This window comes from Bufo bufo, chromosome 4, assembly GCF_905171765.1.
Source record: "Bufo bufo chromosome 4, aBufBuf1.1, whole genome shotgun sequence".
Classification (NCBI taxonomy): Eukaryota; Metazoa; Chordata; class Amphibia; order Anura; family Bufonidae; genus Bufo; species Bufo bufo.
This window is the reverse complement of record NC_053392.1, coordinates 323,412,660-323,431,576: the sequence shown is the minus strand read 5'-3', so window position 1 is coordinate 323,431,576 and position 18,917 is coordinate 323,412,660. Positions and strand designations below refer to the sequence as shown.

Below are 18,917 nucleotides of genomic sequence, written 5' to 3'. Positions count from 1 at the left end.
GAGTCAGTATTTGCAGTGTTGGCCCTTCTTTTTCAGGACCTCTGCAATTCGACTGGGCATGCTCTCAATCAACTTCTGGGCCAATTCCTGACTGATAGCAACCCATTCTTTCATAATCACTTCTTGGAGTTTGTCAGAATTAGTGGGTTTTTGTTTGTCCACCCGCCTCTTGAGGATTGACCACAAGTTCTCAATGGGATTAAGATCTGGGGAGTTTCCAGGCCATGGACCCATAATTTCAACGTTTTGGTCCCTGAGCCACTTAGTTATCACTTTTGCCTTATGGCACGGTGCTCCATCGTGCTGGAAAATGCATTGTTCTTCACCAAACTGTTGTTGGATTGTTGGAAGAAGTTGCTGTTGGAGGGTGTTTTGGTACCATTCTTTATTCATGGCTGTGTTTTTGGGCAAAATTGTGAGTGAGCCCACTCCCTTGGATGAGAAGCAACCCCACACATGAATGGTTTCAGGATGCTTTACTGTTGGCATGACACAAGACTGATGGTAGCGCTCACCTTTTCTTCTCCGGACAAGCCTTTTTCCAGATGCCCCAAACAATCGGAAAGAGGCTTCATTGGAGAATATGACTTTGCCCCAGTCCTCAGCAATCCATTCACCATACTTTCTGCAGAAGATCAATCTGTCCCTGGTTTTTTTTTTGTAGAGAAGTGGCTTCTTTGCTGCCCTTCTTGACACCAGGCCATCTTCCAAAAGTCTTCGCCTCACTGTGCGTGCAGATGCGCTCACACCTGCCTGCTGCCATTCCTGAGCAAGCTCTGCACTGGTGGCACTCCGATCCCGCAGCTGAATCCTCTTTAGGAGACGATCCTGGCGCTTGCTGGACTTTCTTGGACGCCCTGAAGCCTTCATAACAAGAATTGAACCTCTTTCCTTGAAGTTCTTGATGATCCTATAAATTGTTGATTGAGGTGCAATCTTAGTAGCCACAATATCCTTGCCTGTGAAGCCATTTTTATGCAACGCAATGATGGCTGCACGCGTTTCTTTGCAGGTCACCATGGTTAACAATGGAAGAACAATGATTTCAAGCATCACCCTCCTTTTAACATGTCAAGGCTGCCATTTTAACCCAATCAGCCTGACATAATGATCTCCAGCCTTGTGCTCGTCAACATTCTCACCTGAGTTAACAAGACGATTACTGAAATGATCTCAGCAGGTCCTTTAATGACAGCAATGAAATGCAGTGGAAATGTTTTTTGGGGATTAAGTTAATTTTCATGGCAAAGAAGGACTATGCAATTCATCTGATCACTCTTCATAACATTCTGGAGTATATGCAAATTGCTATTATAAAAACTTAAGCAGCAACTTTTCCAATTTCCAATATTTATGTAATTCTCAAAACTTTTGGCCACGACTGTATATCTATGAACCATCTATTTATATGTCCATCTATCTTTTTTGTCTGATATCTACTTATTTATCTATATGTCTACCATCTATCTACTATATCTGCCAGTCTATCATGTGTCTATATCATTTGTCTATCTACCTATCTGTCCATATATGTATCTATATCCTATCTATCTATCTCATATATAACTCCTCTATCTACTATCTATCTTTCTACTATATCTCTCCATCTGGGTCTATCAATAATAGATAACATATTGGCATCTGTTTTTTTCCTCTCTAGTAACCAATATTATATGTGTGTACCATTCATTGCAGATCGCCCTCGGAACAGTAACCAATGTGGAGGAAGCAGTGAAGTGGCTGAGTTACACTTACCTTTTTGTACGGATGAGAGCAAACCCATTAGTATACGGCATTAGTCATAAGATGTTTCAGGTAGGAAATCCATTTCTTATGAATATCTAACCCCTATTCTCCAGTCAGTAATGCCAGGATAAATATTTGCTTTTGTTTTTCTGACATGATAGCAACCCTGCTTTTAGCTCATTTAGTTTAGTTCAATTTGTTTATGCCTTGGTGATTTAAAATGGGTTTTAGCCAAAACCAAGCAGTGGTCCTTGCAGATTTTAACTCTTCGAGTTCTGTGTATGATACAACAGTGAAATCAACCTATCACTGTGTCTGAAATCATAAATGGTTTTGCAGGCAGTATTCATTCTGTATGTCATGAAACTCAATAGCATTGATAACAGAAATGGTGTTCTTTCTTGACTGCCCAACAGATGGATCCCTTATTGGAGAAACACCGAGAACAACTGGTAATTGAAGTGGGACGGAAACTTGACAAAGCTCGTATGATTCGCTTTGAAGAGAGGACTGGATTCTTTTCCTCTACGGACATGGGAAGAACTTCCAGCCACTTTTACATTAAATATAATACGATTGAGGTAGGACATATTCTCTTTACCATTATGCAGTGTTGAGACTAAGCAGTTCACTGCATACTGGCAGGAGAGCCAGCTGTAAACAGACCAACTGTGGGCCTGTTAGTTGTTTCAAACAAGGACCTATGTGAGAGCGTATGGTACCAATGTGGTGCTCAGAGACATGTATAAAGTGCTATGAAGTTGTGCTGTGGCATGAATATGCTGCCAGACTGACTGGCAGAGGTCCTAATGTGTAGTCAGAAGTGGAGCTTCGAGGTAAGGAGATGAATAATGCCATTGAAGTGCCTTGGCTTGTGCTCAGCAGTTGTGTGCCAGAGTCAACTGGATTAATTCCAAGTCAAATAAAATGGCTTTAGGGCAAATTTGGAAACTGAGCATCTCCTCATATTGTTTCTCTAAACAAAGTATTTTTATTGTAATAAAATAAAGAGAAGCGTCAAAAGGTACCGAATGAAAAGTAGGATGCTTAATGAGATAAAACTATACATTGTGGTACTTCAGTTTTGGGCTTAAAGGAAATTTTTGGTAATTTTTTTGGTAGATTCCCTTACATTGCCCATTAATTCTGAGACCCCACATTTGTTACTTTTTAGTGTTATGTGAAGGAATTAAAGATACCTGTTTACAAACTCCTCTCAGATCCTTAAATGGTCATTATACGTTCAGACAGCTTGGCATAAATCAAAGTACAGGTGACTGTAAGAAACTTTGTAATATATCAGGAACTAAAGTCTTGTTCTAGAGGTTCAGAAATCTCTCTTGGCAAGAAGGGTTGCTTGCTTACTGGAGGATGATATGACATCATCCTACTGAAGTGTATGGAGAGAATGGGAGAGGTGGAAACAGGAAGTGTCTAGAGACCAGACTACACAGGAATGCTTCAGCACATTCAGCAGCTAATAGTAAGTCTTTTATCTCACATCTGTACTGCTCAGAACATCTCTATAATGCCCCATGTGCCACTTCTGATTCCAAGTTGGGAAGCAAAATATGCTGTCTTTCCTGTGTGTTCTATGGCCAGAAATGAGAAGCATCTAATTTCCACGCACCAACTCAGAGACAACTGATAATTATAGATGCAGCCTGCAAAGGAGAAAATTTCTAAAAAGATGCAAGTCATATAATGGTCAGATATAATGCTGTAACTCATGTATGCTGACATGGCAGTTTTTTCTGAAAAGTTTTCTAAAAGTTTAGGTAAGCTTTAAAGTGCCAATACTTTTTCAATAGTTGTCAGCCAAACCCTTGTTTGGTCAACAGCTGTTCTTCCCAACCCTTCTTTACACCTACACACTTAGTTGAGCAGGTATTTATTTCTTGAGGACAAAAGTTCTGGGTGTTGAAATTGAACATACCTGATCCTCTTTTCCCCTGACCTCATCTTTTTAAGATGAGACTGAGAAGGCCTTCAGAAAAATTAGATAGTGAGATGAATTTGGCAGGTTTGGCCTACTTTGCTCTTATGTGTATAAATACCTTTAAGGAGACATACTAATTACATTCTCGTGGATTTCGGACAACAAGGTAAAATCCAGGCTGTAGCCACCATGCAGTGTGCAGACAAAGTAGAAATATTTAAAATACACAAGATAATATGTATGGGGTCAGAAAGCAAGGTCCCACTCAACACTACCTCAAGTGTAATCTGACATGTGTGACTCCAGGTCCAAACCAAGGAAGTAGGCTACATAAATCAGTCCTTGAGGGGTGTTCATGTTAGAGCACCAGGTGTGGGGTGTCCCATCCAGGTGATGAGGGTCATGTTGTAAAAGTTACACAGGTACCAGATTTTTATATGTATACATATTTTTTATTTTTCAATGTTGCCAGTGACAATGTAGTTACAAGTACAAAGACATATATTTCCTATTTATAGTCCCATTTCCCGGGCTAAAAATAAAATTCTGAATACTGATCGTTTACTGTACTAATCCCAATTAACAATTATCTCCAAAATCCTGTTGAGTGTTCAGAAGTTCAGTGATAAGGGCTATAGATTGAGCCGTCAGAGCAACAACATGACTGATTCAGTGTGAGGCAGAGAGCAATAGTCTATAGTGAATATGAAAGCTGTAGAGGAAAAACAGTTGACTTTTTTTTATATAAAGATCAGTTCAAAAAATTACTTTTAGCCCAAAATTAGTATACTGCAATGATAAAGAATTTCTCCCAAAGGTGTCTGTAGCTTTTAAATAATATTTACCAGATAGTTTTGAATGTCTCCTTCTTGATCCAGAGCAGAGTGTAAACATTATTCTAACTACTATACAAACCTGTACTTTTCCCTTAAATATTTTAAAGGGAATCTGTCACTAGCAACCTCCATATCTGTTTGCATAGACACATACCTGTGGTTCACCTGATTTAAACGCTGCTTTTCTTTTGTTGATCTAAGGCTCCGTTCCCAAATTATGATACCTCTTCTTAATATTCAAATTAGGCTTTTGGTGCAATGAAGGCATTAGCATTGCTCTTGTTACAGGGAGTAGAGAATACAAGACCGTCTAGTACCACAGGCCAAACCAAACGTTACAGATCGTCCACCATTGATATTTAACTGAACAGTAGATTGGCATATAGTAGTCCAAGCATATCAATTCATTTTTTTCACAAAACCAAATTTCTAGGATCAACCAAATGAATCCTTACTGTACCCTGTCAAATTCCTTAGTGTCCAAGGACAGGATGGAGCGAGAGACAACTCCAATCCCCCTCCCAGTCTCATGTTCCATTGGTCATTGTTATCATAGATAAAGTAACTATATAGGATGTGTTCGTATTCAGTTCACTTTTTTCCTTTTATAATTTGGCAGACTTTCAATGAATTATTTGATGCTCACAAAACTGAAGGGGATATTTTTGCTATTGTCTCTAAAGCTGAAGAATTTGAGCAGATCAAGGTAAGACGTTTTGTGAAGTTTATTTTACAGTTACCATTAACATAAACATGCATAGAACTGTTGTGTGTGTGATTTGTTTCAATGATTTGAGCCTAATTCTAGCCATGCTGCAATATGTCCAATAAAGTAATTGGTCCCAGGAGAAACTTGATATTTAACTGGGAATTTTCCCTTCAGTAAACTGTCAATACATGGACTTTTTAAGTAGTGCTATAGTATCGATCTTACTATTCTGTGAGATTTTCTCCTACAGTGATTTATTTCATACTCAGAGGAAACAAAGTAAATACATATACAGAATAAGTAAACCAAAATATACAGAAAATTTTGAATTTCCTAATTACTTTTTAGCTGTATATCGTTTAATTGTTAATTATATTTCTTGGATTACTGTGGACAAAGTTTATGAAAAGAACAGATTTTCTACACTGCCACAAGGTTTTCAACCCTTCCCTTTCCTTTTTATAGTATTGTAAGGGATTACAATATCTTAAAAATGGGTTCCTGCATAAAAGTGTAAAGTGCCCCATTGGACACCCTTTGTGACACTCAAACCGTAAAAATGTCCAATTAAAAAACAATAACAAAAAACACTTAGAACCTAAAACAGAAGAGGTATACAACACCAGAGGCAATTCCTACTTAGATATTCTTCGGCATGACAGTTTGGACTGCAGTGCTGACCATAATGTCTGTAGGGGAGGCACTGTATGATTTCAGTGATGCAGTCCTTTAAATGACACAGAAGCACAGTTCTCTAGTTCACAACATTTTCAAAAAAGTTTTGTTATTATGGTACTACATACACCATATTTAAAAAATTAAATTAAATTCACTATGGTACTTGGGTGCACTGTGTAGTCCAAATATTCTAATCCTAAAAGTGACATAGACTCTCTAGACCGACCCCAGATTTATCCCAGGGGCTCAGGCTGGATAAATGTCATGCAGGGATAGACACTCTTTCTCTGACTATGTACCAACTATTGGTTGACTTACTTTGAGAGAGATTTTTAAGCCAGAATTGTGGTACAAAATGGTGCTTCTTAGCCCACCACCCCTTTTCTTGTTCAGCATGTAGGGGAAAAATAAGACAACATTTTTTTGCACAGACACATTAGTAAATCTGGGCCTATATTTTTTTACTATGGTGCTACAGTTTTTTGTATGCCACTACGGTACACATTATTTTACTGCTGTACACAGTTTAGGGCTCTTTCACACTTGCGTTGTCCGGATCCGTTGTGCACTCCATTTGCCGGAGGTGCCCGCCGGATCCGTAGCAAATGCGTTCAGTGTTACTATGGCAGCCAGGACGCTATTAAAGTCCTGGTTCCCATAGTAGTAGTGGGGAGCGGGGGAGCAGTATACTTACAGTCCGTGCGGCTCCCGGGGCGCGCCAGAATGACGTCAGAGCGCCCCATGCGCATGGATGACGTGATCCATGCGACACGTCATCCATGAGCGTGGGGCGCCCTGACGTCACTCTGAAGCGTCCCGGGAGCCGCACGGACGGTAAGTATACTGCTCCCCCGCTCCCCACTACACTTTACCATGGCAAACAGGACTTTAGCGTCCTGGAAGCCATGGTAGCCATTCAGAAAAAGCTAAACGTCGGATCCGGTAATGCGCCGAAACGACGTTTAGCTTAAGGCCGGATCCGGATTAATGCCTTTCAATGGGCATTAATTCCGGATCCGGCCTTGCGGCAAGTGTTCAGGATTTTTGGCCGGAGCAAAAAGCGCAGCATGCTGCGGTATTTTCTCCGGCCAAAAAACGTTCCGTTCCGGAACTGAAGACATCCTGATGCATCCTGAACGGATTTCTCTCCATTCAGAATGCATTAGGATAATCCTGATCAGGATTCTTCCGGCATAGAGCCCCGACGACGGAACTCTATGCCGGAACCCAACAACGCAAGTGTGAAAGAGCCCTTATTTGTAATATGCTAACCATTTTAAACTCTGTATTCACTGTACAGTTTTTTTACACTGATATTACGTTGTAGTAGTATTCAGTTTTATATTCATTATTATGGTACAATGTTTTTGTACCACAGCTTACATTTTTTTTCTTTTTACAGTTTTTTTTTACTATGTTGCTATAGCACACAGTTAACTATTTGTTTTCTTTTTACTGTGGTATTAGAATACACAGTATTTTTTATGATAGATTTTTTTTACAATGGCTAATTCTTCCACTATGATTCAGTATTATTTTTGTACTAAGGCACTGGAATGTACGGTTTGTTTTTGCTGTCGTATTATGGTGCACACTCTTTGTCTTCTTATTTTGAAGTATACTTTTTATACATAGCAGTCAGCACTTTTTCTGATCCCTACACAGTGGTCTATCACATGGCAGAACACTTCAGTTTATCAGTTTGTTGTACAGATATTGGTATAATGCTAATAATTTTAACAATACTACTGCAATGTTCAGTATACAGAGACAAGATGAGGTATAGTCGTACATGACAAGATCTTGATTGTAGCAGGATCTGCACAGCCATTGTGTTAACTGTGGCATCCCCATTCAGCATATTTGAAGATATGCCAACATACCGTTATATATTAGTTTTCTATTTCAAGGGAAATTACTTTTTACTCGCGTGACAGTTTACTACTTTGCATCGTAGCACTTGGATTATGAAGATATGCATGTATGCATTGCACTGACCATCAGCTACATACCGACATTATAACTGTAATGAACACATTCAAAGTTAATTCAAGATTGTTCTAATCTGGATGGATAGACATTTTCTTTTGGTCAAATTGAAATGAAATCTCATCATTTGCAGGACGGTGGGGTTAGCAGGCCAATTTGTTTAGCATAGCAATTTTTTCTGTGTCAATGACAACCTTAATAATAGTGATGAATAATAAAATGTAATTGTGTCATTATTAATATACTTTCAATTAGATTGCTTTAGTTACAGAAGAACAATTTTCTCTGCAGAGAGAAATTGCTTTGACATAGATATTGGGTGGAAGCTTGTAATAATTATATGTATTTTTGTAAAGGTCCAAGACTATGAAATATGTAGAGACATGAATTTAACAGGTAATTGTCTCAGAGGCAATTTAATCCCATTTCTTACCATCTGTGAAGATTATTAGGATTAAAAATATTTTTTGTATTAATTCTCAGTGGAAATCCACACTTATTTAGCATAGTGGTGAAGGCAAAATAAGTTTAAAAAATGTTGCCTCAACAGCAACTTATTCTTGTATACTTTTCCGCTTGGTTACACTTTTCTTATTTCACGCTGGACCAGAAGAGTTTGATGAGTCCAAGTATGGCATTTCCAACTGCTCTGTGCAGGGTTCTAGGCAACATTTTGTAAACAGGGGGATCAAGGTCATTCTATAGATTCACACATATACATGAACACAGACACATTCACGTACATACTATATACTGTCGTCCCTTAAGATGCAATCTTTTTAACTTATTTTCAACTTATGATGTTGGGCCATCCAAGCTGAAACTAGACTCAACATACAATGCCTTAGGCCTGGTTCACACTTGAGCGTTTTACAGCGCGTTCCTACGCGCTGTAAAACGCTCAACAGGCGAAAACCCATGTTTCCCTAGGGGCATGGTTCTCACCTGCGCGCTTTACAGCACGTACGAACGCGCTGAAAAACGCCCTACGCCCAAAGAAGTACAGGCGCTTCTTTGGGGGCGTATTGTCGCACGTAACACCTCTGTTTTTCATTGGACGCCACTGTGGTCAATCGCGCTGTGAAAACGTCCGACAAAAACGCACGTATAAAATACGCTCAAGTGTGCACCAGGCCTAAGACTCAAATCCAACATGTAAACATGGCCATTTGACTGGTAAAGTTCCTGTATTGGCAGTCTACATAGAAACATAGAATATGTCGGCAGATAAGAACCATTTGGCCTATCTAGTCTGCCCAATATACTGAATACTATGGATAGCCCCTGGCCCTATCTTATATGAAGGATGGCCTTATGCCTATCCCATGCATGCTTAAACTCCTTCACTGTATTTGCAGCTACCACTTCTGCAGGAAGGCTATTCCATGCATCCACTACTCTCTCAGTAAAGTAATACTTCCTGATATTACTTTTAAACCTTTGCCCCTCTAATTTAAAACTATGTCCTCTTGTAGCAGTTTTTCTTCTTTTAAATATTCTCTCCTCTTTTACCTTGTTGATTCCCTTTATGTATTTAAAAGTTTCTATCATATCCCCTCTGTCTCGTCTTTCTTCCATGCTATACATGTTAAGGTCCTTTAATCTTTCCTGGTAAGTTTTATCCTGCAATCCATGTACTAGTTTAGTAGCTCTTCTCTGAACTCTCTCCAAAGTATCAATATCCTTCTGGAGATATGGTCTCCAGTACTGAGCACAATACTCCAAATGAGGTCTCACTAGTGCTCTGTAGAGTGGCATGAGCACCTCCCTCTTTCTACTGGTAATTCCTCTCCCTATACACCCAAGCATTCTGCTAGCGTTTCCTGCTGCTCTATGACATTGTCTGCCTACCTTTAAGTCTTCTGAAATAATGACCCCTAAATCCCTTTTCTCAGATACTGAGGTTAGGACTGTATCACTGATTTTATATACTGCTCTTGGGTTTTTACGCCCCAGGTGCATTATTTTGCACTTATCCACATTCAATTTTAGTTGCCAGATTTTTGACCATTCCTCTAGTTTTCCTAAATCCTTTTCCATTTGGTGTATCCCTCCAGGAACATCAACCCTGTTGCAAATCTTTGTGTCATCAGCAAAAAGACACACCTTTGCATCGAGGCCTTCTGCAATTTCGCTGATAAAGATATTAAACAATATGGGTCCCAGAACAGATCCCTGAGGTACCCCACTGGTAACAAGACCTTGGTCTGAATATACTCCATTGACTACAACCCTCTGTTGCCTGTCCCTCAGCCACTGCCTAATCCATTCAACAATATGGTAGTCCAAGCCCAAAGACTGCAATTTATTGATAAGCCTTCTGTGTGGGACAGTATCGAAAGCCTTACTGAAGTCTAGATAAGCGATGTCTACTGCACCTCCGCCATCTATTGTTTTAGTCACCCAATCAAAAAAATCAATAAGATTAGTTTGACATGATCTCCCTGAACTAAACCCATGCTGTTTTTCATCTTTCAATCCATGGGATTTTAGATGTTCCACAATCCTCTCCTTAAGTATGGTTTCCATTAATTTCCCCACTATTGATGTCAGGCTTACTGGCCTATAGTTGCCCGATTCCTCCCTACTACCTTTCTTGTGAATCGGCACAACATTTGCTAATTTCCAATCTTCTGGGACGACTCCTGTTGCCAGTGATTGGTTAAATAAACCTGTTAATGGTTTTGCTAGTTCACCGCTGAGCACTTTTAATAGCTTTGGGTGTATCCCATCAGGCCCCTGTGACTTATTTGTATTGATTTTAGACAGCTGACTTAGGACCTCTTCCTCTGTAAAGACACGTGCATCAAAAGATTCATTAGTCTTCTTTCCTAACTGAGGTCCATTTCCTTCATTTTCCTTCGTAAAGACTGAACAGAAGTATTCATTGAGGCAGTCAGCTAGTTCTTTATCTTCTTCCATATACCTTCCTTCTTTTGTTTTTAATTTTGTAATTCCTTGTTTTAGTTTCCTTTTTTCATTTATGTATCTGAAGAATGCCTTATCGCCTTTTTCCCCTGACAGCTAATTTCTCTTCTGACTGTGCTTTAGAAGCTCTTATAACTTGTTTGGCCTCTCTCTGCCTAATCTTGTAAATTAGCCTGTCATTCTCGTTTTATTTTTTTTTATAATTCCTAAATGCTATCTTTTTGTTTTTAATGATTTTGGCCACTTCTGCTGAGTACCACAGTGGTCTTTTCCTTTTTTTGCTTTTACTGACAAGCCTAATGCAATTTTCTGTTGCCTTCAATAGTGCCTCTTTTAAGTAGTCCCATTTCTCCTGGACTCCAATGAAACTGTTCCAATCTGATAGGGACTCGTATACCACTAATCTAATTTTAGAAAAGTCAGTTTTTCTAAAATCTAAAACTTTTGTTTTTGTGTGGTGTGACTCAGTCACTGTGCTTATAGTAAACCACACTGACTGGTGATCACTAGATCCCAAGCTTTCCCCTACAGTAATATCATATACCAAATTCCCATTTGTAAATACTAAATCTAAAATGGCCTCCTTCCAGGTTGGCTCCTCAACTACTTGCTGTAGAGATAATCCCAGTAGGGAATTTAGAATATCTGTACTCCTGGCAGAACTAGCTATTTTGGTTTTCCAGTTTACATCAGGAAGATTGAAGTCTCCCATAATGAGAACTTCCCCCTTCAATGTCATTTTAGCTATTTCCTCAACTAGTAGATCATCTAATTCTTTGACTTGGCTAGGTGGTCTATATATCACACCTACACGAGTTACCTTATGATTATCAAGCTGCAAGGTAACCCAAACTGACTCTAAATTGTTCTCGCTAACTTGTATCAAATTAGATTTTATACTGTCTTTCACATACAGGGCCACCCCTCCCCCTTCTTGCCTTCCCTGTCTTTCCTGTCTTTCCCTGTCTAATGGTTTCCTCCTTACAGTATAGTGCAGTACTACATGTACGGGCTATGTCTGTACCAGGATGAGCTGCTCCCTTAGACGTCAGGTAAGGGTGGTTCCATGTTATTTCTCTGGTACATGTGTGTGCTGTAACAGGACCCAAAAGAAGCTCACAGAAATGTATTTACTGCTTCTAACGTCTTTTCTTGACTCTTATATGTAAGGGCTTACTTTATGTGTCCTAGCTTATTTTTCGTAATACTTCATTTTTCTATTATATACTGGGTTGATATGTTGGGCCTTTAGAACCAATTACTAGTTTTCAAGAGAGCTGTGGTCTCAAGTTACAATGGTTTCAACATAGAATGGTCATCCTGGAACCAATTAAAAATATAACTCGAAGGACCACTGTACACACTGAGACACCTATATGGATATTGTATATTCACAAATATATACATTGAGACACATACTGTACATTTTCCGTCTCTGTTGAAAGGGAGCAGGTTACCGTCTACCTGACATGCTCCTCCCAGTTGTGATTAGGAGATGCTTGGAGCCTTCTTTACCTCCTCCTCTTTGACACAATGCTGTCTGCCATCTGCTGGTGAATGCTGGACATCTCCCGTACAATCACCTTTCACCAGCACAAGGCAGATAGCATTACATAAAAACTGAACTAGGAGGTGTCAGCTGGACTTTTAACCCAATAACACATCCCACTGCACACACTCTTGCCCCGATGCCTGCAGAATGGGCATTATGGGAGCAATGTGGTGAGAGAACTTGATTTTCTTTCTAACTAAATTTCTCCGGTAGGTAAGTTTTGGTTCCTTGTGACATAATTATTGATGAGTTGTTTGAATTCACAGACACATTTGTTGCATTGTCTTACACTGCTCCTATTACTTTGGCCTTTCCAGTGCTTGTTTTCTTTTCCTCACATAATGACAATGTAGAGGTTTTTTTTAAACCATAAACAGGTAGATATCCCACCAAAACTAGCAGTCCATGACCTGCCTGCATCTAGACTTTTCTGAAAATTTGTTAACTTGTGTTAAAAAACAGATGAAGGGCTTTTTACCATTGCATTGGGTTGTGTATGACCAGTATTATAAATAAATTGACTCCTTCAGTCACCATAGAAAAATAATTACTACTAAGGCCTGTAATATGTTAGCAGCATGACATTGCAAATGTGTGACAGTTCATTGCCCTGGAAATAAACAGAAGTAAGCATATTTGGTTGCACCACTTTTTCATGTGCTTTCTCACCCCTTCAGTATTGTATTGCCTTTTTAGAATGTACTTCATTTTTAATGTGTTGTCTTTCCATGATAGGTACGTGATGAAGAGAGTGAAGAATTGGAGCACTTAATTGATAATTATTGTGAACTGCCTGTTGCCGGTGGAGTGGAAAATGGCTATGGAAAAGTAAATATTCTTCTTCAGACATATATTGGGCGTGGAGAAATTGACAATTTTTCCCTCATCTCGGATTCAGCATATGTTGCACAGGTAATTTAAAATTGTCTAAATACTCTGATCATTTGATTTTTTTTTTTTAATGTTCTATATTTATTTGTTAGAAGGTTTATGTTTTACTCTTTGCATGCACTAATGCATCACAGTATTGTATTTTCCAACTTGATATGTAAGATCTGCGATCATTATTAACTGGTTTATTCCTTCCCTGTAGGTACTGTATTGTTTTTTAGGTGCTTCACATTTATAATTGTGTTTTTACAGAATGCTGCACGAATCGTAAGAGCTCTTTTCGAGATAGCCCTCAGAAAAAGGTGGCCAGCTATGACTTACAGACTCCTAAACCTTAGCAAAGTCATTGACAAGCGTCTCTGGGGCTGGGCTAGCCCTCTTAGGCAATTCTCTATTCTTCACCCTAGTGTGTTAACAAAGCTGGAAGATAAGAAACTGACTATTGATAAACTGAAGGATATGAGGAAAGATGAGATTGGTAATTAAAAGAACCTAAATTATTAACATGCAGTAGTAAAGTATAGATAATATAGTAGTTGGAATATGTAAGTGCTTGGAATGGTGGCCTTATGTATTACTACACCAGACTTGATGTGTATTACAGTGTTTTATGCTTTATGACACTTACTCTTTGGCTATATACAGTCTTTGGCCATTTATCTTTCTAGCACTTAGTAGCACTTTTCCCTTGGAACTGTGTGAATCCTTTGCGGCATGGACTCAGGAAGGGGCTGGAAGCAAAGGGAACTTATTTTTTATATGGACCTTTTGTTCCATTGTCTAGCAATTGGACCTTGTCCTCCACCAGTCTGCAGAAGTACTGGTGATGTTTTAATGGCATGTCCTTGAGATTTCTATAGACATTGTTGCCGGTGCTCACCAGAGCTGCAACCAGGAATATTAAAATAGTATCAAATTTATTTTCTACATGTACGTGGAAATTTATAACTAGTGCCAGGAGACCTTTTTTGAGTTTTTCTTTAAAGGGGTTCTCTGGGATTTAATAAAATAAAATGACTTAAAATATCTAAATATTACTATATAATAAACACATTCACAAATAGCATTTATTACTAATACTAGCTCATTTCCCCTAGGGGACAAACATGAGGAGAAATAATAATCCTAACATTTGTATAGCGCTTGTCTCCTGTCAGACTCAAAGCGCTCAAGAGGGGGGCGTGGCCGAGCCAGCATGGAGTGAGGAAGCAGGATTGCAGTGCTCCTACAAAATCCTGTGAAATATCCTTTATACACCTGGCATAATCTGGGTTTTTTGAGCGCATTCACTATATGTTGGACCCCTTCATACTTGGGGACACTCTGCCCGGAGCTGGATTGCTAAGTTTTGGCTGTGGTGCTGTGGATGCCGACGGATTGAGGGAGAGGAGCAGAGGGACGCTTACCTTGGACTGCTGCCGATACCTGCTGGAATCTTGAGCCGAAGACCGAGGCGGGAAGAAGCCGCGCGGTGGGCGCCATCTTGCCGTTAAGTGTATGTGCAGCGGTGCTCCTCTCTGCCCCAGCAAACGGAGTGGATCGGCGAAACGCTCTGTATCTCCCTACTTCCACTATTATCCTGAAGTCCTGCAGTGGTAATCCTGTTAGGAGTCTTTATATATGAAAGCTGCAGAGTTCACCACAGTTTATATGAAAGTTTAGTGGTGGTGCTGGTGTACTTATCCCCCTCCCCCCTGAGGAATGTAAAGATATCTGGCAGTCTACTTGGCTGTGTGGCAGGACTTGCTGAATTTAATAAAGCCTCATCTTGATTTGCTGCATGAGTGACAAACCCCAGCAGATCTTTAAAGTGTCTGTGGACTATTTCTATGGGCCGCAAAACTTCTTCTGTGGCTCCATCATCTGTTAAACGATTCATGGACGCCATGAGTCACACTGAATAGGAAAGTGAGGGGTCTCCTGTCCCTGGTTCCTCTGCTGAAGCCTCTCAAATTATGAAAGCTATAGCTGCCTGTCAAGCTGCTCTTACATCAAAGATAGACCATCTACAGTCTGACCTTAGCTGTTTGCGACACGATTTTGACAAAATACGTGAAAGAACATCTGCAGTGAAGCAAAGAGTGAGTGATGTGGAAGATGCGTCCAGAGCAGCTGGAAATGACACCAGGCAGCTGCTGCAACAGGTTCAGATGCTGCAAGCCAGGGCGGAGGACGCTGAGAACCGCAATAGACGTAACAACGTCCGTATCCTGGGCTTACCGGAGCGAGCAGAAGGGTCTACCCCAGAAATTTTTGCGGAACAGCTCATAAAAGAAGTGTTACATCCCATCTCACTTTCCAGTTGCTTTGTTATAGAAAGGGCGCATCGGATTCCAACCAGGCCCTTACCGCAGGGATCCCCTGCTAGACCTTTCATCATGAAGATCCTGAACTACAGGGACAGAGACGCTATTTTGCTAGCTGCTCGACAGAAGGGAAATGTCAGCTATGAGAATGTCCGTTTGTCCTTTTACCCGGACTTTACTGCAGAGGTCCAGAAGAAAAGGAAGCAGTTTACTGAGGTCCGAGCGCGGCTGAGGGACAAAAATGTGAAATATGCCACGATCTACCCTTCTCGCTTGAGGGTGCAAGATGGTGAAACAGTCCGTTTTTTTAGTACTCCTGAAGAGGCTACTGAATGGATTGAAAGAAATCTAAATGCAAGGCCTCACCGCTGATGGTCTATACTATAGTGTTGGCAGCTGAAGCATATAATACTTGATTAAATGTTAAATTGTCTTGCTGACAAGATGGTTGGGGGAGGGGGGGAGTATCTGGTTTAAATGCACCATTATTACTCCTGTTAGATTCCCTGTTCTTTGACTTTGTGTATTGATCAGATGTTTAACCCCATATTGGTATGCTGGGTGGCAACACCCTGTATGACTATGCACTGTTGTGGGTAGACGTATATACTTGCTTCCTATCACCAACGTACCTATATGGTATATATGTTCTAATGAGTTAGGGTAGGTTATCGTACCCAGGAGTTGCTAGTTTGGGGTGTCAGGCTCAACCATGTTAGGAAGGTTTGGGCAGGGTGGGTTAGGGAGGTTGGGAATGGGTGGGTTGGAGAGGGTTTCTCTGTTGAGGGGTTCTTTGATGTGGATTGTATGTGTGCGTGAATGTGCCTTCATTGGTCGGAAACTATGGAGATGTTATCTTTGGAAGAATAAATGGCGGTAATTAAGCTACTTTCGTGGAATGTTCGGGGTCTGAATGATAAGATTAAACGGTCTTTAGTGTTCAATTATCTGAAGAGGTATAACCCTGACATAATGTTATTGCAAGAAACGCACCTGCAGGGCCAGAAAGTACTAGCTTTGCGGCGCCCATGGATAGGCCCCACATATCATGCGGTTTACTCAAACCACGCTAGAGGCGTGTCTATTTTAATTGCTAAAAGTCTTCCATTTCAAATACTATCTGTGCAGCTAGACCCTTATGGTAGGTATGTGATTTTACATGCTTGTGTCAGAGGCCTGCAGTACCTATTTGTGGGACTATATATTCCTCCGCCATTCCGCAGAGAGGTCCTAGACTTAATTACAGCTAAAATAGCAGGATTTCCAGCAATACCTTATATTATTATGGGTGACTATAATGCCACTTTAGATCCTATACGGGACAGAAGGGTTCCCCAGGCCTCACACAACAATGTCCTATCACATTGGGCTAATACTTATGATTTAGTAGAGGCGTGGCGCTATTTCCACCCCACAGATGCGCAATTCTCTTGCTATTCAGCTTCTACTGGCTCACTCTCTCGTATAGATCTGGCCTTTGTCAGCAGAGACTTATCCCCCTATATCAAGTCTAGTGATTATCTACCGAGAGGAGTTTCAGACCATGCCCCCCTCCTTCTGATACTGTCACAGCCGCTGGCTTCGACTGATAAGCAGTGGCGGTTAAACCCTATGTGGCTCGAGGTATTACCTGTGGTGAGCGAGAGTCTAGATGCAATGGGGAACTACTGGGCAGAAAATGAAGGGTCTACGAATCCTCTGGTAGAATGGGATGCTTTCAAATCAGTAATGAGAGGGGCATTGATTGCTGCTATTGCAACTCATAGAAAGGAGCTGAATATCAAACGGATAAAACTAGAGACGGAACTAGCTGATAAGGAGAGGTTATATATACTAGATCCGTGCCCTGAGAAGCAGACTTTGTGGCTTGAGGCGCAGCGTAGGTTTACTTTGCATTTAACTGAATATACTGAGAAGAAACTTTTAAATCAGAGGCAAACTATTTTTTCAGATGGTGATAAGTGTGGCAGGGCCTTGGCGTACTTGACTAGATCTGAGACACAGCAAACGGTGGTGGCGGGAGTTCTGAATGACCAAGGGATCTTATTGAGGGAGCCTAGAGATGTCTGCCTACAGTTTGCCTCCTATTATGAGACATTGTATGCCCCCAAGATCACGTGTACTTCGGAGGAAATTGTCAATTTCTTAGCAGGTATTAATATTCCTTCTTTGGACAGAGATGACAGGGGAGCCCTGGCGGCAGACATATCTGACCTGGAGATTGAAACGGCCATTAGTTCCTTAGCAACCAAGAAAACCCCGGGACCCGATGGATTTCCTGCTGAATGGTATAAGCGATTTTCTAAAGACCTGGTTAGTAGATTTGGGAAGCTGTTGAGGTATGCACTGGAAAGTGGTTCGTTGCCACCGTCCTTTCTGGAGGCAACGATAGTAGTGATTCACAAGTCGGGGAAACCATCTGACCAGTGTAGCTCTTATCGACCTATCTCACTTCTGAATCTTGACGTCAAAATCTTTGCGAAGGTACTGGCGTTAAGATTGTGGGGGGTAATTCTCTCCTTGGTTGGGGTAGATCAATCGGGTTTTATGCCAGGGAAAACCACAGATATTAATTTAAGGCGATTGTTCACTAATCTTCAGGTCAAACATGATAACAGAGGTATGAGGGCTCTTGCGTCCTTAGACAATGAAAAAGCATTTGATTCAGTAGAATGGGAATTTATGTGGGCAGTACTGACTCAAATGGGCTTTCCGGAGAAATTTTTGTGCTGGTTACAAATGCTTTATAGATCCCCTTCGGCGAGAGTCCGGGTGAATGGGTACACATCGGACTCCTTCCCCTTGGGTAGAGGCACTAGACAGGGCTGCCCTCTCTCCCCCCTGTTATTTGCATTAATTATGGAACCTTTGTCGATACTCATATCCTCTAATTCAGGTATAGAAGGCTGGGAAATAGCTGGAATATCAGAAAAGCTTTCATTATATGCTGATGACATGCTGGTTTACCTAGCAGATTCAGGGAAATCCTTGGATACCCTTTTAGGTGTTGATCAATTTGGGGGTTTCTCGGGTCTCCGTGTGAACTGGGCTAAGTCTAGTCTATGTCTGGTTGATGATGTTGACCCAGCTCGCATTTCGGTGAACAATAAGCTTCAGATTGTGGAGCAATTTACATATTTGGGGATTATTGTTCATAAAGAAGTGGCAAAATTTTATGATTTGAATGTTGCTCCTACAATGCAATCCATTACTCGAAAGCTAGAGGCTTGGGAAAACCTTCCTTTAACTCTGATTGGGCGTATCAATGTGGTAAAAATGATTCTTCTCCCAAAATTGCTATACTTATATAGGGCTGCCCCAGTGTTACTCCCCAAGAGACATT

At 40.6% G+C, this 18,917-nt stretch overlaps 1 protein-coding gene across 1 annotated transcript in view; it reads left to right on the top strand.

Moving 5' to 3' along the window:
• The window catches only part of ASCC3 (activating signal cointegrator 1 complex subunit 3), a 742,201-nt gene that overhangs the window by 515,931 nt on the left and 207,353 nt on the right, over positions 1-18,917 (top strand). Inside the window, exons 17-21 of the mRNA XM_040428803.1 lie at positions 1,696-1,815; positions 2,163-2,327; positions 5,141-5,227; positions 13,113-13,289; positions 13,521-13,746. Of these exons, the coding sequence (XP_040284737.1) occupies positions 1,696-1,815; positions 2,163-2,327; positions 5,141-5,227; positions 13,113-13,289; positions 13,521-13,746 (775 nt within the window). The remainder of the gene's footprint in view (positions 1-1,695; positions 1,816-2,162; positions 2,328-5,140; positions 5,228-13,112; positions 13,290-13,520; positions 13,747-18,917) is intronic.